At 31.7% G+C, this 23,105-nt stretch overlaps 2 protein-coding genes across 2 annotated transcripts in view; both read left to right on the top strand.

Annotated features, from left to right (window-relative positions):
- Nucleotides 1-3,010, top strand: part of LOC127735462 (sulfotransferase 1B1-like) — a 47,463-nt gene extending 44,453 nt beyond the window's left edge. Inside the window, exons 5-6 of the mRNA XM_052245625.1 lie at nt 195-363; nt 2,884-3,010. Coding sequence (XP_052101585.1) covers nt 195-363; nt 2,884-2,996 — 282 coding nt within the window. The 3' untranslated portion in view covers nt 2,997-3,010. The remainder of the gene's footprint in view (nt 1-194; nt 364-2,883) is intronic.
- Nucleotides 3,011-6,309: 3,299 nt separating this feature from the next.
- Nucleotides 6,310-20,608, top strand: LOC127735463 (sulfotransferase 1B1-like). Its single transcript, XM_052245627.1, has 6 exons — nt 6,310-6,508; nt 9,015-9,169; nt 10,814-11,134; nt 13,968-14,071; nt 17,181-17,349; nt 18,738-20,608. Exons 1-6 carry the CDS (start codon nt 6,489-6,491, stop codon nt 18,857-18,859), a joined length of 891 nt encoding a protein of 296 aa, XP_052101587.1. The 5' UTR covers nt 6,310-6,488; the 3' UTR covers nt 18,860-20,608.
- Nucleotides 20,609-23,105: the final 2,497 nt, after the last annotated feature.

Raw genomic sequence — 23,105 nt, 5'->3', positions numbered from 1 at the left:
CAGTATTACATATGAGTGTACTTTTTTAAAAGTCAATTCCTGTTCATTTTATAGCTTTCTATGAGTTTTACTCATTATTGGAGCCTTGTGGTGACCAGCAGTTGTTTGAATTCCCCACCTTTTGTCTCGGTTTTCATAATTGTCTCATTGCCAATCTTACAACATATCCTTACTTTAATATGAATTTTTTCTAGATTCCAATCCAAACAATGAAGAAAATTGCAAGTTTCCTCAACGTTAATATTTCTGAAGAGTTAATCAAAGACATATTCGACAAATGCGCTTTTGATAATTTGAAAGATCATAAATTGGACGGATCCAGAGACATAGATCCTGAGGGAAATTCTACATTGTGGCGTAAAGGCAAGTGTATATATTATTTTTGTATTGATGCATACATTAATAGATGGTTTTAAGTATAGATAGGTTTCGATATGATGTCATTTGAGGTTGAGTTGTTTCCCTTAACTACCATGTTGGAGATGTTAATGGTTGATTTTCTAAATCTTATGGAATAAAACCACTACTTCATAGCCCCATTGCTTTCTATGTTAAATTTTGCAATTTCAAGCATTAATGGCTATTTTGTCTGAAGTTCAAATAAAGTGGCAATCATTTCATGTCAAAACTATAACTAATTCTGACTTGAGTCGAAATATTCAACATACCTTTAATTGCATAGTAGAGCGTACTGGTTCCCGGAAGTTTGGTAGTACAAAAACAGGTACTTCTGGTCTGTACAACAGAGCAAATGTGTCCTTCTATTTTAATTTCATATATTATTTTTATTATTCAAAATAAACTTTTAACAAGGGTTCTACAGTGATTCCAAGTCCTTATGCTTTCATTTGATACGAAAAATTACCCAAATATTTTACTTATTGACAAATTTACAGCTATGCGTAGGAACTATTTTGTTTAACATATGTACTACTTTCTTGTACTATGTTCTTTCTGATCGGGCCCGAACTAGTGATTCTATACGTTATTCGAAATGCCAAATTGAAACATGTGGTACAAAAACGTTTGAATAGATCGTTCTGATGAAATTTTAAAACCAAGTATGAAAAGAATTTAAATTGTTCAGAAAACAACTTTTCATGAAGTCTATAGCAGACAGTTTTGATAAGCTGAATTTGGCTCTTTTTTTTGCCGCTATGTTGGAAGTCAACTTGTACACTTTCCTTTAGAATGTTTGCACGTTGCCCTCCGACATGGCAACAAAAAGGAAATAATTCTTGCTCATATTGCACCAATCGAAAACTATATATTTATAGATTAATATTTGCTAGATGAATGGAATGAATAACGGTTTGATGCAAAAAGAAATAATGGACGAGGAAGCTAACTGAATGCTCAGTCTGTAGAAATACCAATCGCTACAATATGAATGGCATCTATAAAAGGGAACTTTTTACATTTATGCTGAAAAGTTTCTCAACAGATTTGTTATTATTATTGTGAATAACTCAGGTCCCTTTATTCTATGTAGGAAAATATCCATTAGTACTGAGTAGATTTTTTAGATTCATACTAACCAATGATAAATTCGATATTCCTATGGATTATCTTTAATGATAATCAACGCAATGGCAAAAAAAGAAAAAAGACCAAAGACAAACAACAGTATACAAGACACAACATAAAAAACCAAAGACTGAGCAACACGAGCCCCACTAAAAACCAGGGGTGAATCAGGTGCTCCGGAAGGGTATAACCGTTGTTCTTGATAAACAAAAATGATAGCAAGGTAAACTAAGTTTGGTGACCATAATGTTACATTTCATTTTTTTTTAATGTTTAAATAAATATTTTTTAAAAGCCACAATAGAAAATTAATAGAAATACAGGCGACTATACTCTATTGGTTTTGCTCATTGTTGAAGCCTGTGGAGCAGGATCTACTTACCCTGAGACAACTTTTCAACAGAGTCCAAATAACGTGGATGTAAGCAATTATATTCAACCATACGGCCTTTAACCATTTAATCATGAGAAATGCCCATACCGTATGGTCGGCTCTAAAAGGTCCTGACATGATAAAATGTGAAACAATTCAAACGAGAAAACTAACGGCAATATTTAAAACAAAATAATATACGAAAAAAATACGACAACCACTGAACTACAGGCTCCTGACTTTGGACAGGCACATACAGAATGTCTATGAAAAAAAATATTTTCTTTAGTCCAATATCGAATTTAATGATATAAATCAATCATAAATTGATCACTTTTACAGTGTTTTGATGGGCTAGGCTCAAAGAAAATTATTAGATGTTACATTGGTTTGTCTGTCAATTTAAAAGTTTTTATAATATAAGAGTTGAAAAGAATTCTTTACTTTAAAAATGATCTTTTCGTTTATCCATATTATTTGAAGACGTTTTAAAGAAACATGAACTTTAAGATAATATATGATTATGTCTGTTGATTTTCTTAGTCTTAACTTAAATGAAATCACAGGACTGTGTTTGATGAATTCCCATCGTTAATTAAAGGGTTTAACGGTCGCAAGGGCAGGTTTCCTGGCGACGCAAAGCAAATAAGGTCTTTCAATGCTAGAGGTAATTAAATGGCAATACAGCTGTAGGTAAACTTTGCACTGTCACTCCAGTAATCCAAATCAACACATGAATGTTTGTCGTTATCGTACCAAGTTTTTTTCCATTTTCATTATGTATTGTTAAATCATTTAAAGATTGAAATTGCCTCATGATCTTCGTTTAAAACTTCTTTTGTAGTAGAAAAAAAGATACGTGGAAAAAAACACAGCAGTACCATAAAAAACATTGTTAATCAAATGAATAAAACTTTTTTGTTTGATTTGGATCGTAATATTTTTTCTGAGATATTATCATATACAATCATCTTTATCTTTAGGAATTATTGGTGACTGGAAAAATTGGTTTACAGTATCACAGAGCGAACAATTTGATCAACTTTATAATAAAGAAATGAAAGAATGCAATGTAAAGTTTATTTATGACGATTAAATATGCAAACTTCATCTTTTTGTATTGTATTTAAGTGTACTGTTTTGACAACTATATTTTCAAAATACGTAGTTGAAATAATTTTGCATGTTTCTTCATTTTCATTTCTCATAAATTGAGAAATGTAGTGTTATTGTGTTTTTGATGTTTAGTATGCGTCTCTGTGTCTCCTCAAGAGGTTGTTAATTTTTTTAAATGACAGCTGTCATATTAACATTTTGGTTATTTTCCATTTACAGCTGTCTGAAAAATTGTTATGCAGTAAAACATGCATTTATATATTTTCTTGAAAGTCGATTGTGTTTATTCTGTTTTCTAAACATACTTACAAACAGTTTTAATCAATTCTAACCTCTCTTAATATATGTCAGACACTGCCAGGAGAACTTTTCTAGAACAATCTTTACTGACACTTTTATAACAGTTCATGAAAAAATATTTTCTGCTCTAGAAACGTTTTGGACAGTTCTACACTATTGCTCAGAATAGATCCTGACAGTTTTATCTCTAGAACAGTTTTAGACAGCTCTATCTATTTGATAGTTAATTGTCTTATTTATATATTTCATCTGCTTTTATTGTTTTATTCTATCTTTTTATTTATTTTTTTTTATTTTATTTTTTTTAACTTCATCATTTTACCTTTTCTATTCAAACAAAATATTCTAAGAAATCATTGTTTCTTTTCATGTTTGTTTAGTATCGTTATTTTTTGCTTGTTTAGTTAATTATACGTTTTCCTTTTTTGTTTTCTATTTTCTTCTTTGATTAGCTAAAATGAACCCTTACTATTAGTTTTTGCACATTTTGTATAGTTATAATAAACCAAATATGTATCAGTACATGTTTATATAAATGTATAATATGTATAGAAAAATAAATAATCAGATAACCTCGGACTTCAATCGCTCATCGGAAAATTGGTCATTGTGTTGTTGAAATATTTTATCTGTATTAAACACCAAAAAACCTCCTATGAATGTATACTTGTTTTTCAAAGAACATATATTATTGAAGGTAATACATACGGAAGTATTAGAAGCATATACATAAACGGACACCAACAAAAATAAAAAAAGAAAAATATATGTAAAAGGCAACTTCAGGTTTTTAAAATTGTGTATATTATATGTCAATTTCTAAAACCTCCGTATTTATACGAGCGGCGAAAAAATTCAACAGAGATTACCAAAAATATCGGCCATCAATACCAAATTCCTTATGGACAAAAATCAATCAACTACAACTTGCTGAATCCTGACTTTGCGCGGGAGTGTTTACATGTGATCAAGTTTTATCATCACTCAATGCTCCCATTCTTACCGAAATCAGTTGAGTTACAAGAGGTTTTAATTTTGATATATAACAGTTATTCGAAAAGAAAATTATTTCAACCATATCTGATACAACCAATTTTAAGATAGCAATAATTAAAATATAGTTTTGGGGGATTCATGTTTTTCTTGTGTTTTTAGTGTTCTACAGGTTTTTTTTTTTTAATGGTATGTGTCTTTAGATCGTTTTTGATTTTTGCCATGTCGTTTTCAGTTCATCTTCGACTTATGCGTTTGAATATTTCTTTTGTGTATTCCGCATCTCTCTAACCAAAACTCAGTATAAAGAGAAAAATCTAATCAAAAATTTAAGAGCTGATAAAACTAAAAAAAAAGAACACAAAGTAAATACAAAGCCGGGCAAGTCATACTCAAGGCATTTAGTTTGCGTGAAAAGAAAATTTTCCAGAAAAAAATGTTCTTGTTCAAGGCCAAATGTTTATTGCATAAAGGAATCCGTGACTAATCTGAATAAAATAGAACAGTTTAGTTACTGTTGACACTGCCCTAGGTAGATATCGCTGCTGTTAGACTGTGAGTACCCAAAGATATTACCCTCTAAGTAGTTAGTGTTACGATCCTGACATGATTTATAATATACTTTTCTTAAATATTGCGTCAATGAATTTTTTTTTAAATTAGAAAGTAAGGTTCCAAATCCCAAAAAAAAACCTAAAGCGAATCAAGCTTTCTGGTCCCACTTTGCCATAAAGCTTCTCACGTTTTCAGGTATTCAGATATCCTTGGATTTCAAATTTTTGGGTTTGAAAACTACTGGTGAAGGTAAATCCAGACCAGCGCTTCGGACACTCCAATTTTTTAAAGTTTTGTTTTCATTTTCTAGTACTTTGTAGATATCGCTACTGGTGGACCGTTGGTCCTCGATGGTATCATCAGCCAGGTATTCAGTGCTTGGTACAACCATGATTTATAAGATTCTTTTCTTCAATATACCGTTGATAAATTTAAAAATTATTTCGAAACTGAAGTCCTAACTCCCTCACTTTACATGAATTATTTTTTTCTGGTTCATTTTTGTTTTGTCATAACTCCTCGTGTATTCAGGTATTTATATGCTTAGGTTTGCGCGTTACTGATGAAGATATATGGTTAACAACGGTTCGGACGCATTAAATGAAAAAAGTGGCAGTTCTTTAAGGCCCTTCCAAGATAATGCCCTGAAACTTTTTTTTTTTTAATATTCTTGGGTTTTCACACATTTGGTCATGAGCAAACCCTGATTTGATAGGAGTGCGTTCGAACCTCGTTGGGTCGACTCGTTTTTGTTGGAAACTTGGATAAGTCGGTGTATTTTATCAGTAACGGTAATATTCCAGTTTGTTAAATGCGTTTCTACTTCGAATAGGTCGAAATTGCTAAATTGCGGTTTATTTATAAATTCGCGGAAAGAAAAATGAGCATAAATTGACCCCGATGTGTCGAAGTTTTAAGCTCAAGCATTTTTTTTTTTCTGCAATAAAATTAATTAATTTTAATGCTACATGTACAATTGATGACGAAAAAAAATGGCAAAAAGAATGTTAGAAACGGAACAAATGACAATAACAATTTATTCATTTTGTGCGACCGAAGCGCCTTTTTTTTATTTACCTTCATCAGAAACGCTCAGAAACCAAACAATTAAAATCTTTAAATGTTCTGTCAACATAAGGTCATTTCCCGAAGGATTTTGTAGTTAAACTAAATGTGATCGAACAAACAAAATCGTTTAAACTTTCAATAGTTTAAACAAACCCAACGTTTCGTCTGATCTTGCCTTAAAAAGTATGTAAAGAGCTACGTTGTATCCATATTAATGAGACAATACGTGATATATTCATGAATAAAGGTATACACTTAACTTCTCTATAACCATGATAACCTCGTTACTTTTGTGTGTGCATGACATATACATAAACATATTTTAAACATATTTACTATATATATTGTATTGACTTCAAGTTACATTTCCATAAATGTTTCGAAGATTAATTTGCTTCTTCACGTTCAACCGTGTCATTTTAAAAGTAACGGATACTATTTCTATACTGTCCTACCATTAAACTGATAATATCAAAACTGATAAGCATATGGAGTTTACGTAACAATCGTGTGCGTACGTGTTTGTTGCTATATCTAATCTTGTATAACATTTATAATGGCGGAGATTGAGAAAAGGTAAATAAACGCTTTTTATTACATATATTTCAACGTTGATAGCAATTAATGATATTTTAAGATTAGATGATGTAAAGGTCAAATTCAACAGTGACTTACAATCTTCTTGCAATTTAAGAATTTTATACTCCTCGCAAACAAATTCAAGTTTGGGATGTATGCAGAAATCATCATGTCCGTCTTTCCATCATTCCAAACTTACATTTGAATCATCCTGTTCTAAATGTGTTCACTAATTGTTCACATGTTGTTAAAAGCTGTCAATTTTTACTCTGATTTTAAGACGCATACAATGCAAAGTTTTATTTAAATTTTGAGAGTTTTAATTCGTTTAATTTGTAGTTATTCGCAGTTTAAATTATATTCAAATAACGAAATAGTGTATATTTAACTTTTAGTTATTATTTTTATTGTTGACCTCAAATATGGCGCAACTTTCGATAAAGTGTGTCCTTCATCTGATCACTTTCGATGGAGCAGGAAAATTTTGATAATTGGTTGTTACCGGGTTGTGCAATGTGTCAGTAAATGATGACATTAGGTTATATCTGGTCTATATACGTTTAACTCTAGTTGATATTTTGTAGCTTCTATTTGAAAATATGTTTGACTCTAGTCAATATAATTTGAAATATATTCACAAACAAGAGAAACATGATATAGAAAACAGTTTACATTAGACTGTTTGGTGTGTATTCTTTTGTTAAAATATCGATTGTTATCACAATCACATCATTAATCAAAATTGTGATATAACATCGATTTTATTGAAACCTCCTCTTTTCATTTTGTTACACTGAAATGTCTGATCGTAAAGGTTTCACAAATTAAGCCACTTTTTGAGTTGCAAACAAGAAATGGGACAACAAATGTTCGTTAATGCAATCAAAAATCTTTTTGAACTAAGACGACAGAAGTTAACCGATGCCCAAATCTCGTATACCGATAAGAAGAAACAAATCATGATAACAAACGGAAATTGAAGGAATCGTATGAACTCCACATAGAGCGCGACCCGTGCGACGACAGGGTAAGCGTATACTGCTATGCATGCATCATCCGACACATGCGATTTCACACTCATTAAAATGTCATAATCGGGAATAGGGCATATGTAATGTAGCTGGTGAGTTGAGACACCTACACATCGTATCGGTCAACCAATTCGTAATGGTGATCGTAAAACGTATGCAGTTATTTATTAATTCATATGAGTAAAAAATGTCGGCCAGTACTGGTGCTCAATTAGTACCCATTGAAATACCGAAGGTCTGCTGTAATATTATTGCACCAAACTCAACAAATTTTCGTCGATCAAAGTTCCCAGTATTTTGATGATTTTTCTTCGGTTTATTTGTTGTGGAAATCAGTGTGGTTTTTCACAAAGTAAGATTGTTCATGACCTTAAACAATGAATGTGTATCTATGTTTCCCATTTTTAAAGGAAAAGCCTTGTTTAATAAGATGATGAAATCGATCTTTCAAATGAGCATGAGAAATGACAGTGTAAAGGTTTTGATAATTCTGCAAATTGTAAAGTTTGTGATTGAAGGTTTCGGAGTAGATCTGAAAAATTTTCAGGACTTCACATCTAAATGCCACTGAATGGTGAAATATATCTCATGACAATACTTCTGAAAGCCATCTTTAACAGCTGATTGCCACCGCTGGTGAAATATATCTCATGACAATATTTCTGAAAGACATCTTTAACAGCTGATTACCACCGCTGGTGAAATATAGCTCATGACAATATTTCTGAAAGCCATCTTTAACAGCTGATTACCACCGCTGGTGAAATATATCTGATGACAATATTTCTGAAAACCATCTTTAACAGCTGATTGCCACCGCTGGGGAAATATATCTCATGACAATATTTCTGAAAACCATCTTTAACAACTGGTTGCCACCGCTGTGGAAATATATCTCATGACAATATTTCTGAAAGCCATCTTTAACAGCTGATTGCCACCGCTGGTGAAATATATCTCATGACAATATTTCTGAAAGCCATCTTTAACTGTGGAAAAAATTGTGTGAAGAACTTTCGAAAGATGTTTAGTTGAAAATCTTGACGACCCAACATCTTTGAAACGGTAGATTGCTTGAAATTGAATGTTTCGAACCTAACCAATTTCATATCCCTGTTCCATTGAAAAATGAACTCGTCATAGATACCAGGATTAAAATTTGCTATGCTAGACGCGTGTTTCGTCTACAAAAGACTCATTAATGACGCTCGAATCAAAAAAGTTAAAAAGGCCAATTAAAGCACGAAGTTGAAGAGCATTGAGGACCCAAAATTCCGAAAGGTTTTACAAAATACAGCAAAGGTAATCTATTCCTGGGGTAGAAAATCCTTAGTATTTAAAAAAATTCAAAGGTTTATAAACAGTTAATTTATATGTAATCAGATGAAGAAAACACTAGATTTAACAAATCCTTCACAAAACTCGCAAAACTTCTGATATAGCAGGTTATATTTTGTTTTATTTGTTTGTAGGAAGGCAACACCAATTTTTCCATTCCTTAAATATAGAAGTATAACACTACCCCCTATGCCACCTATCCTAAAGGATGTAGATCATTATATGGAATCTCTTCGAAATTTCAATTCACGTGAAACAGATGTTATTCTCTGTTCGTCAATGAAATCAGGTAAATGTAATATAAAGAGAAAATCATATTTATATTATATCACATCCGTATCAACCCTAGACACCAATATAATAATTAATGTATAGTACGGAGATATCGTAGACTCCCATGTCTGTGAAAACTTTGGCGTACGATTATAGACCTTGTTACCAGTAACCATTTACATGGATATTTGAAAGATATCTTGTTATAATAACAGGCATTGAGAAATATTTACATATATAATATAAACATAAGGAAATCGAAATGGCTTTCTAATACGTTTTTTTAAATTTTTGTATTAGCTTTATTTGTAAGTGGCTGCAAGCATATTTCTTTGAATCTTTTGAAAGAGTTGGTTTTTTTTTTGTGTGTAATAAAACAGTTACATTTCATGAATAGTTATGAGGGTAATAGTTAGTTAGTTGTCCCAGAGATATTATCTTTTGCCGGAGGTTTAGTCGCGGTCAATTATTTGTAAATGTGGAAACATTTATAACCAGTCCTTTAGTGTATAGTATTGTATTAATATGGCAATAAAATTATAGACCAAACACAAATGTAAACGGGTATTACGGAAAGGTAATTTTTGCAATCGCAAGGTAGAGGTGAAAAAAACTCCATCCGAATAATATTCACAAATATAAGTGCAGCATAACCTTCGTTACCAGTCAAACTAAACGTCATACATTTATGTACAGAGACATTTTGGATTTAGAAAAGTTATTGGTAATTGATATTGGTAATCAAAGTTTTTTTCCTATCTTAATAACTTAATTGACAATATGCAAGAAATGTATTTCAAACAAACACAAACAAAAACAAAGTGTATTAAGTTTTTGATAATGTCACTGATTTAATTCATTTGATTTTAAAAATAGTGATCAGTCCGGTGTCACGTTTTGGTAGAAACAATCATTTCCTACATTTATTAGACTGAACTATCAGATTATGTCGTTGAAGCACAGTTAAACTTTCGACCAAATTATGTGAAATTATGTTGGGACATTACGTGAGATAAAACTGATAATGTCACTATGCAAGTAAACAGTATCACAATATTTTTTACTGCGAACAAAATTTTGGTTAAAATGATGGACACAATGTCGTGAGACGATAATTCCTGTAAACTATCTGATGTAATGGTATTTCATAATCAATATCAAATTTCTTTCAGTGTCTAGATTGATTCATTAGCTTTAAGAAAAAAATAAAGTTATTTCAGAAATATGATTGATAAAACGTAATTTTTGCACTTCCGCTATTAGAACACAGAGTGAGTCTCAAACGAAAAAAAATCAGGTATACAATACCAAATGGTCATTCAAAATTCATTACTCCAAGGAAAACCGACAACACTCTCAAATATATGTCTTTTTTAGGCTGCAATAAATTGAAAGGCCTTACTTCTGGGTTTTGTTTTCATATATAATTTTTTTCGTCATATTTATTTTCCTGTAGGTTGAAAACATATTACAGATCCCGTAAATAAAACTTTCAAGTTGACAGTCTCCACTTTTTTCGATGAGGCTCATATATTATCTTAATATATTAAACCGTATTAAAACTTTCAAATTTAATATACGGATGTTTTTTTCATGGACATTCAAATAAAAAAAAGTCCTATATAAAAGTTATGCATGTCTTTTATATAATTTATCATAGGTTCACACTGGGTACATGAAATAGTGTCCATGCTTTTACATCAGACCACCGAATATAACAAACATGGTGTACTCAATGCTTGTAACTTTGAATGTCAACCTGACTGGGACAAACTGGAACAATTGAACAATCCAAGATTCTTCCACACACATTTGCCCATGGAGTTTCTGCCAAGAAAGCACGTGGAAAACGAATACAAGATTATATATCTGAACAGAAACCCAAAAGATAGAGCTGTATCGCAGTATTTATTTTTACAAGGAAAGGAAGGAGTACCTGTGATGACATGGAATGAGTTTTTTGAAAATTTCGTTGTCATGGGTAATATCTTAATTTATTTACATGTTTTGAAAAACTGTAATACAGTTTTCTTGCAAATTACTCAATAAACATTGTGTAAAAATTAACATAAAACCTTAAGTTATTGACATATTAAAAAAAAAAATTCCAAAGGCTTAAAAAATGTTTGAGCTTTGATATGTACATAATATGGGTCGTTTTCAAAATCCGTCCACATCTTAGATAAAAATTGAGTAACTATTTTACCAATTTAATTCAATTTTAATTAATCTAATTAACTCTGAATTATTTATTTGAACAAAATCTAAAATATGCAGTCTTAATGAAACTGGGAAAATCATTTTGAAAGCAAAATGAGATTACAGAAATTACGGAATTTGTCAACTACATACGGATAGCAATTCGGTTGATATTTTAATGTTTGGTACTTATAAATGATGACCTTTTGCTTAAATATCATAAGATAAATTTACTTCTTCTAATTACTTCGGTTATTACAGTGTTCAACGACCGATTTTGACTTTTGTTTTTTGTCACCTACATATATAATGATATTGTTAAGTACACAACAAAAATGTCTACTACATATCAAAATTAGGTCAATTGTCATGTAGTTGACCGTTATGTAGTGGATGTATTCACACTTTTGGCATTTTTTAATACCACTGATACTTCGACATCACATACACTATGCTTTTTCTATAAAACACAGAAAATTTATTATAATGACATAGATGTGGACGTGATGTTCCATTGTTATCTTTTAAAAAAATCCCGTTACCAAGTGGACAAGTTAAAAAAATACGGGGCTACCTCTACCTACTGAAATGGCAATAATTGTTGATACCATTTACAGAGTTATCTTTTTATGCTTCTATAATTATAATGATATGTAGAGTTACTGCTGAGGAACTTTCTAGTTAAAAAGGGTGTCAGAAGTTATTTTATAGCAAGCAAAAACGTTTTCGTTATGCAGTTGACAAAATATCAAGGACACAATGAAAAATTAAAATAAATCTGAAACCATAGCCAGCTACTATTTAAAGCATTTACAATATCATTCTACATTGTATTTTCTATCTTAAAACAGAAAATTGTAAGATTTATGTAATTATAAAGATGTCTATATTGGTACGATATTTGGGATTTTTGGAGTGGGGACATGTAGTTTCGGGTAATTTTAGAGCTTTGAGCACGATTTCCAAGAAAATCAACGTACCTATTCCTTATTTTTCTTCTGCAAGTAGTAGAACTTACGTTGCACTATGGAGGACACCAACATTCAAATAATGATAAAGCCGTATTTTCCTCACAGGTCAACCGTACAAGAATATAGACAGTTTTTAAAAATGACCCATATATAACACAAACAGAAAGCTTTATATGTTAGAAAGCAAGGAAAAGAGGGTTATTGAAACTATTGATGTCAATTTTAAAGTTGTTTTTTTTCTTTCAAATCTGTGCATTGCTACCTCACTAAAGAGACATTAATTGTCGAAATGAGTATCTGGTACTATAAAATTGGTACTCTTAATGTAATTAATATAAAAATAAGAAGATGTGACATAATTGCCAATGAGACAACTCTCCACAAGAGACAGAACGACAGAGAAGTTAACAATTATAGATCACCGTACAACCTTCAATAATGGGGAAAACCCATACCGCATAGTCAGCTATAAAAGCCCCGAAAGACAAATGTAATAAATTCAAACGAGTAAACTGACAGCCTAATTTATGTACAAAACAAAGAACAAAAACCAAATATGATATACAGCAACAAACGACAACCACTGAACTACAGGCTCCTGACTTGGAACAGGCACATACAGAATGTGGAGGGGTTAAACTAGTTTGATGGCGCTAAAACCTCCCCCTAACCTGGGCCATGACAGTGGTGTAACAGTACAACATAAGAACAAACTATAAAAATCAGGTGAAAAGGGCTTAACTCATCAGATTGAAACAAAGCAGAAAACATCTAACAAAAAACACAAACCGGACGTGGCAATATATTCTTTCATCCTCACTAAAAAAGACACTAAGTAAGTCTTTTTCTTTGTCATTCTCCGTTTCAGAATCTGATCGACTATGAGCAATTTCTTTTTTCGTACCTCAAAACGAAAATAAGGCATTCGTTAGATTTCAATCATTAAGGACGTTGTTAGCCAATCACGACGCCGTTTGATGTATGCTTTCGGATATATTATCCAGAATGAATTATAGGATGTAACGGCGAATGATATTGTTATAATGTAACGGTTTGTTATGCACCTTCTTAGATTTAACTATGTCTTGTCTTACATGTACTTATCGAACTAAAAAGGAAATTATTAAATTTTGGATGTAACACGTCTTCTGACTGGCAGGGAATAGTTTAAGATATGTAAAAATACTAGGTTAAAATACACTACTAGGAGGCAAAACATCGGACAAAGTAAAAGAAGAATCCGGAGTACCACAAGGATCAGTCTTAAGACCCAGTTTCTTTCCTTTTTTACATTAACGACCTACATGAAGGCCTACCCTGAACAACGAGACTGTTTGCGGACGATACTGTTGTTTATTTGACCATTTCCTCAGACAAGCCTGCAATAAACTCCAAGAGGACCTGGACAAACTTGCTTAATGGAGAAAACTTTGGAAAATGGAGTTCCACTCTGAAAAACATCAAAATAAAAAAAAAAGAAATACTAGCCTCAGCCATGCAAAGGTATACTCTGACCCTAATGTATAGAACATAAAGAGCATAAGAAAGATTAGAGATTAGACAATTCCTAAAGTTGTTAGTACGTGTTTTGTTAACAATAAATATACCAGGAAAGCTGAGCTTAATTGCTTTTTTTCATTTCAGATACTATATACGGTGGATGGTTTACCTTTACTAAAGAATTTGAGAAAGCACTATCTGAAAAAAGAGGAAATATATTACCAGTCACTTTCGAAAAACTAAAGATTGTAAGTAAAAAAAAAATTTAAAACTTGTCATTGCATTCAAGTAGTTGTAAAAACCTATTTTTCAATTAAAGTTGCTTTTGTGGAAATTTCGACTAGGTATTGGTAAAAACAATCATTCTATACAGTAAAATTGACGCTAAACACATTTTTGATTTCATTTGTTCATGATCAGTCCATGTCAATGGGTTTGCTTTTATCAAAATATTTCAGGTCGGAAAACAAACTTTAAAAATTGTGTACGCCAGACACGCGTTTCGTCTACAAAAGACTCACCAGTGACGCTCGAATCAAAAAAAGTTAAAAAGGCCAAATAATGTATGAAATTGAAGAGCATTAAGGAAAGTTCCTAAAATTTTGTTAACAGTAAATTTATAATTCTGACTTTATCAATGCTATTTTATGTCAATACAGAAGTGCTGACTACTGGGCTTGTGTATCCTTTTTTGCCTATTTAAAGAAATGAGCTTTATCCTGTCGTTTTTTCACTATTAGCTGCTTAATCTTTGGTAAATCCTTTTGAATGCAGAAGGATAGATATATATACTTAGTTCTTATCATATATAGAGGATTTGGATTACGTAGAAAACAATACATACATTAAAATCGTACCTTATTGATTTGAACTGTTGTCCTTGGATTCAATTTTAAATGTATGTTTGTAATCGAAGTAGAGATACTTAAAGGGAGATGTTTGTAGTTTTACTTTTGGAGCTACAATGTACCGGCAGTACATATGTGTGTTGTCATTGCTTATTTAATCATTATCTTATTTGATTATAAATGTCAGCTTCTTTAATTGTTTATGTCATCCTTATTCTATAGGATAATCGAATATATTTTTTGAAAAATATACCTTAATTTCCGCATCTACCTGCATTTTCTTTCCAAATACGTTCATCTTCAGCTAAATTCAGACGGCAGTAGATTTTCAGTTTAAGTTATGTTTTTCCCCATATATTTAACAAAACTAAAGGTGAGCCTAAAAACTCGTTTTTTTCTTTTGCAATAAGGAGTCAAGTGATCAATTATAAACGCAAACAAACAGTTATATCTTATTTGCATGAGCATCTCTATACTATGATAGAACCCAAACATCATCTGAAACTGTTATAAATATTAAATGATATCCTAATATTCATCTGAAAGAATTTCATACATAGGTTATAGCAGTAAACAAAAAAGTATAACAAAAATACCAAGCTCCATAATAACTGACAAAGTCAAACGTTATCAGCCAATGGAACGAGTGAAAAACAACTGTCGTATTCCTGACTTTTTTTTAATACAGGCATATGCCGAAGAAAATAGAGGGATAACCCTCCCCTTGGTGTGACGGTTGTTTATAGTTCCGTAATATTGACAAAACCGAGTGAGCAACCCAAAACTTATACTGAATCCTGAATCTATAATTGTACATGAAAACATATCTACCATTTGTCTACCATGCCAACACTGTCAACATGGTAAACAAATCATTTCCAGTACTTTTACTGAAGCATTATAGGTAACGACTTTGAAATATTTGTTTTTATAAAAAAAATGTTGTACATGTTTGATTGCAAATGCGACAACTATCCACCATCTACCACAGTTAAAATTGCGCGGTTTTAAGCAATTAAAGCTGAACGTACGACCTTTAAAAATGCTCAAAATCAATACTGTAATCAGGGGCGTAGCTGCCGTTAGGCAATTTATGCACGTGCCTACACATATTTTTTTTCACAAACAACGTTATCTGTAGACTCACGCCAGTGAAGTCGTCCAAACTATTTAATTATCGAATGTCAGGTATGCACTAGTCTATCATCCTTAGTGAATGGAGTATTGGATATAATTGTATGTCATCATATTCCCTCTTATATAGAAACAATAAACTAGAACTTTGGTTCAGATCATTTCACTTCTATTAACAAATACTTGAATGAACCTCAACTGAGACACATGATTTTTTTAATTAGTTGTTGTTGGCTTTCAACTAGCTTTCCACCTGGTCTTCATCCGACCTACAGTAAAACCCTTGCCAAAGTTGGGCGTCCGTTTGGCTGTGCAGCATGTATATATACGCAGTCACGTCTGGTCAGAATGGGGACGTTAAATCCGATGCCTAGTGTAGAGAGAATGCCACGATCTCTGCACGTTAAGAAACTTGCAACAACTCTTTGAGGGGTTCGTAGGTGGTCTACTGAAAGGCAAAATGTCTGTTCCTATCCAATAAACCCTCATTTTCAAATGCATGGCGTTTCCAAATTTCCAAACCTGTTTTTGTCCTGAACATCCATGAACTATTTGCCCCTGGACGTTTAGCAATCAATCAATCAATCAACTAGCTTTCAGTAACTTCGAGTACTCTCAGATCTAAGTGTAATGATCATAAGTATTCAAATTCCTAAGCAGGTAGGGATTTTACAGTACAGGATATAAGGAAATATGAATTTCTTGAATTTTGTTCAATAGTATAAACAGAACAGAACTGCTGAATGTGTGTATGTGTTTGTGTAGCCAGGGGACGGTGAAGGTTTCTTTTAAATATAGGATCGTCAATATGTACTATCAATTGACGTATATATCAATTATCCTCAATCAGAAAAGAATAGATATGAAAATACTGAACAGGTTGTGCTGCTTAATAAAGGGCTACGCTGATCCACGCTGGGCAATGCATATTGTAAATTTTTTTTTTTAATATATTTCCGATTGTACTGCAGGTTAATTCATCAGTCAGATGTAATTGTAAAATTGTGTATATTATAATTTCTTCGAAATTTTTTTCATGTATATTATCATGATAAAATGACCAGTTTTCATGTCTTTTTTGTAAACAAAATTTTGCAGCTAAAATGTTGAAAACCGTTTTCCGTCGGGGGACTTCGCCCCCCTGAACCCCCTACCAGGGCTCATTTGGATACGTAGCTACGCCCCTGATTATAGTCCGCTTCAAAAGGGTTATTGACAAGAAAAATTAAAACAATTAACATTAAACCCAGCGGGTTATTTATTATGTAAATAGATAATTTTGGTAGAATAATATTCATAATTATGATAATTATACCATTGTATACAGACCAAGAAATTTATCGGTCCAATGTTTATGTTTCATGTTTTCTTTTAGGCAACTATTCCAACTCTTCTGGAAATAGCATCGTTTCTTGGTATTTTAGTTGACGATAATTTTATCAAAGACATCGCCGATAAATGTTCTTTTGAAAATTTGAAAAAGAATAAAATTGACGGAACAACAACTATACATCCAGAGGGCAGATCAACACTGTGGCGTAAAGGTAAACACATTGGTCTTCAAGTTTGTCTTTGGAAGTCTGGTTTTTTTTTCGAAGGATTCGAGTGTTGTTTGTTAATTTTGTCTGTTGTACTGTCCATAACTTATGGTGATTCCTGTTATTCTGGTTATGTATTATTGTCTTGCCTGGTTATCCTACAATAAAAACATAAAAAGATAAAATATCTTTTAGGTATTGCAGCTTGTTGCTGCTATAACTGTGGTAAGTGGTCTTAACTTTGACTTTTTTAATTGTACAATTTCATATTTACCCTTTTGTATCCACTAATTAAATTAAAAGTAGAGTGCAAAGTTTAAAAAGAGACAATTTAAGCAATTCATGATTAGTTTATTTTATATGATCATTTCTTAATATTATTTTATCGTTTATTGAAGTTTTTGTTGATGACAGAGCCTAAGTAGTCTCTCAAATTAATACACACAGTTTTAAACATCCTTGGTCATTTTTAGCTTGAAATTAAGTTATAATAATTTAATGCTTTTATCCAAACCTATATAACATTTTCCTTAAAAACTATTGAACTTAAGTTTTGAATCCCCATAACAGAGATACGTAATGCATTAATACATATCTATGTAATTGGGGTGGTGCGATGTGATTGTTAATGAAAGTACTATTCACTAGAGACCAAGGAACATGCCTTTAAGCAATAGATCACAGTTAGGCCTTTAACAATCAGTAAAATCTATACCATATAATAAGCAATAAAAGAAATTTTACCATTTTATATACTAACTAAGCATTCTCTACAAACCTCATCAGTCTTATATATCTATATATATATATTGACACGAATACACACGCGCTCACACATACGCACACACACACACACGCACGCAGTCATATATATTTATATATAATAGAGGTATAATTTAGTCAAATCCTAAGCATGCAGAGAATCACAATTCACTAAGGACGTATGAGCCGCGGTGTACTTGTATTAATGCAATACTCGCACTTGAGAACATGTCAGGGAAAAAAAAGTCTAAAAAAAGGAATAAAAGAAGAATAGTTTGCATTTTATACTTATGAAAATAAATTTTACTTATTCACTTTCAACTTGAACTTTTTAACATAATTATTTCTTTTTGATTCCTTAATTTTTGGTTATTAAATCCAAATAATAATACTTAAAGTAATAATCCGATATTTTTATTAATCAATCAATAAATAGTATGACTTAAAAGAATTTTAAAGAAAAACAAACTCACAGACAACTAAAGGCATTTTGTTTACACCATAACAGGTATTTGAAAACTGGCGTAGGGTAGTCGTCATTAACCCAAATGAGTAATACCATTCTATGACAGACAGTAATCATATATAATTGTTAAAAATATATTTATAATTTGAAAACTTATTCATTTTAGGGATAATTGGAGACTGGGAAAACTGGTTTACAGTGGCACAAAATGAAAAGTTTGACCAAATGTATCAACGGGAAATGAAGGGATATGATGTAAACTTCGTATATATTTCACCAAAAGTTTAAATGCCATTTATGTTAAGATTCCGCTTTTCATTGTGTGGATAATTTTACTCTTTCTATTGATTGCTTGTCCTACCAATGCTTTGAAATTTTGGAATCATGTAAAATAATGATTTTTTTTTAACAAAGAGTATTGGAACCGATTAGCAAAATATGTAACATACGCCATGTTCCGATACCGCAATTTCAATTTGACGTTATTCAAAAAATGACAAAGACATAAAAATTTTTAAATGTTAATTAGTAGCGGCATAAGAATGTAAAACTCAGGTGCGGGATGAAGTTTTTACTTGATTAAGCAGATACATACAAAGGGAACATGATGTGGGCAGAAAGTGTGTTTTTCTTTGTGATAAAAAAAGTGACACATATATTGAAAAATGGTTATCAAAAAACAAATTAAGAAATCCTAATAAATAGCTATTCAGATGTCACTCTCATAGTGAAATTCTTATATTTAATAGTTATGATTTGTTTTTAAATCACTCTAAGATTTGTATTTTATATTATTACTTTATGGTATCGAATCTACGCGAGTTTCATTCAATACCAGTCTAAAAACACTTGACCAAGATAGCTGTCTTACCAGTAATTAAAACATATATTTTTAAACCATATCTACGATTCGAATCCAAATGGCATTTTTATGTTACTTTTAACTTGTTTCATTTATACGCAGTATATATAGCGCTGTTTTTGTTGGGTTTTATATTTTTTTACTGTTGTCATTTTTTGTGCTGCTTATTATATTTAGGGTATTATTTGTGAAACGTATGAATAATACAATGAATATTTTTGACACAAAACAGAGTGATAGTGATAGGGTATTCTTGTACCCGGCCAAGTAAGGACAACTAAAAGAAGTCAAAACACTTTTTTCGATGATTTTTTCGTGTTTAGAAAACATAAAACAGACATTTTTTCTTACAAATTGCACCGATTGTAGGCATGATTTTACTTCTTTTTATGGCTTTTACTAAATCGAGTACATTTTATGTTTAAAATCCTAAAATAAACCTTTATAGTAGAAAAATTGTTCAACATTCTCTATTTTAAAGCACTTTGATGCGAATAACATACCCATGCCTATGTTAAGAAACTCACAAATAATTTTCTAAGAGCTTTGGCAACTAAAGATGTTTAACATAACGTCACTAGTTGGTCGATTAGGACAATATAAACAATTAAATTGGTATGTATTGCCATCCTAGAAGATTTGTTTTTCCTCAGAACTGGATTAAGAATCTGAAAATCAATAGATTTGGTATATGATTTATCTTTGAAAATGCAAGTCTGTGCTTTCTGAGATGCCATAAGGAAGCCCTCCACAGTTAGCTATTAAACTAAAATTTACCCTCATAATTTTTAATCATCCTCTTTTCCGTGGTTTCTAAAAAAAATAAGCTTACTGTTTGTGTTATTTGTGTGCATGTGTGTATGAATCATCGGTATGTAATAGATATGATTTTACAAAAAAACGAAATATAATTATGTTTGGTGTATTAATGGCAACAATATGTATCTTTTTGCCTTTAAGTATCGTAAAAAAGAACATGAAAATTGTCACTTGTCCCCAAGATTCGGATTAAGTAGAATTTAATTCATCCTAATTATACCTTTTCTGAAACCATCTACATGTATCTATCAAGAGAAAAATTTATTTTTTACTTTAATTTCTTTACCTATGACCGGTATGGATATGAAAATAACGACTGTCACACAGGAATTAGCCAATAAAACATACAAAAATAATCTTGATATTCACTCTGAATTGTTCATAAGCTATGTAAAAAATAATTCTATTGCACAATACATATCATATTTGAAAAATGCATCGGGCCAAAATGCGAAACCACACGTCTCCTAACTTTGGAAGGTCAATCTCATTAACGTGTTTCTGTCTTGTATAGGAATTTCACTAGCCAAATGACGTTAAACATGTTAAACAGTCATTCATAGTCATCATCATCCTATTATTCAACGAAGTCAACTATTATTGTTAATGGAACATATAAGAATTAATTGGTCTGCCAATAATTAACATTTTATGATAGCTTCACACTCTGATTTTATACAATAGCTGAAAATCATTCAATTCATACTACTATACCAACTTCACCTGTATATGGGATATACATTTCCCAATTCATTCGGTATTCAAGAGCTTGCAGCTGCTACTCAGACTTTATAAAACGTCACCAGTGTCTGAGCAGAAAGTTGATGAACCGTTATGTCAAAGAACGTCTCGTACTTTTTATAAAAAAAAGTTCATCGGAAGATATCAAGACCTTGTCGATGAATATTACGGATCAACTTCACAAATGATAAATGATGGTCATGAAGTATAGATTTGAGTTACTGACGTTGTTTATCATCTTGATTACGTGATATAGTGTTCTTTTTATTTGTCTATGTATATCTTTAACCTTTACTGTTCATTCCATTTATGGTAATATCCTATGGCGTGGCTCGTTATTTGTACATCCCGCCATTGTGTTATTGTGCTATGTTCATTCTTAGCTCACCTTGGCCATTAACTTTTACAAAAATCTTCTCCTCTGAAACTACTGGGCCACATTTAACCAATCTTGGCCACAATCATCTTTAGGGGAACTAGTTAAAAAAAAATTGATCAATGACCCAGCCTGCCAACCAACATGGCCGACATGGCTAAAAATAGAACATAGGGGTAAAATGCAGTTTTTGGCTTATATCTCTGAAACTAAAGCATTTAGAGCAAACCTGACTAAAGTAAAATGTTCATCAGGTAAAGATCTATCTGCCCTGAAATTTTCAGACGAATCAGATAACCCGTTGTTGGGTTGCTGCCCCTGAATTGGTAATTTTAAGGAAATTTTTTGCAGTTTTTGGTTATTATCTTGAATATTATTATAGATAGAGATAAACTGTAAACAGCAATTATGTTCAGCAAAGTAAGATCTTCAAATAAGTCACATGACCAAAATTGTCAATTGACTCCTGAAGGAGTTATTGCCCTTTATCGTCAATTTTTAACAATTTTTCGTAAATTTTTGTAATCTTTTACAAAAATCTTTTCCCCTGAAACTACTGAGACAAATTTAACCAAACTTGGCCACACTCATCATTAGGATATTTAGTTTCAAATATGTGTCCGATGACCCCGGCTTACCAACCAACATAGCCGAAATGGCTAAAAATAGAATATAGGGATAAAATGCAGTTTTTGGCTTATATCTCTGAAACTAAAGCAATTAGAGCAAATCTGACATGGGTAAATAATGTTCATCAGGTTAAGACCTATCTGGCCTGAAATTTTCAGACAAATCAGATAACCCGTTGTTGGGTTGCTGCCCATGAATTGGTAATTTTAAGGAAATTTTGCAGTTTTTAGCTCACCTTTTCCAAGGAACTTGGCGTCCGTCGTCGCCTGCTGTCGTCGTCGTCTTCGTCCGTCATCGTCGTTCGTCCGGTGTAAACTATTTCAAACATCTTCTCCTCTGAAACTAAGGAACCAATTCCAACCAAACTTAAGCTGAATGATCCTTAGGGTATCTAAAATAAAGTTTGTGTTTTATTTTTTGTTTCGTCAAAAAAAATGGCCGCCATGGCTAAAAATTAAACATAGGGGTGTAATGTAGTTTTGGGCTTATATCTCTGAAACTAAAGCATTTAGAGCAAATCTGATATAGGGTAAAGTGTTCATTAGGTCAAGTTCTATCAGCCCTGAAATTTTCAGATGAATCTAACAACCCATTGTTGGATTGCTGCCACTAAATTGGTAATTTTAAGGAATTATTATTATAGATAGAGATAAACTGTAAACAGCAAAAATGTTCAGCAAAGTAAGACCTACAAATAAATTTTATGACCAAAATTGTCAATTGGCCCCTTAAGGAGTTATTGCCCTTTAAAGATAATTTTTCACAATTTTTTTTTGTTCATCTAGTTTGCTTACTTTAAAAAAATCTTCTCCTTTGAAACTGCTGAATCAATTTCATCCAAACTTGGATTGAATGAGTTTCAGAGTATCTAGTATGAATTTTGTATTTTATTTCCTTGTAAGTCAAGAAACATAGCCACTACGGCTAAAATGGAACATAGGGGTAAAATGCATTTTTTTGATTTTGAAGAAATATGACAGATTTAAAGAACATTTAAATGGCAATTTTAAGCCACTCGTTAATATATATTGAAAAGCAAAATAATCATTGATGAAAGATTTAAGCAAAAAATTACAGGCTCTTGAGAGCCTCTTGTTCGTATTCTT

The sequence above is a fragment of the Mytilus californianus genome, unplaced genomic scaffold (assembly GCF_021869535.1).
Source record: "Mytilus californianus isolate M0D057914Y unplaced genomic scaffold, xbMytCali1.0.p SCAF_3, whole genome shotgun sequence".
Lineage (NCBI taxonomy): Eukaryota > Metazoa > Mollusca > Bivalvia > Mytilida > Mytilidae > Mytilus > Mytilus californianus.
This window is presented reverse-complemented; position numbering and strand designations above follow the sequence as displayed.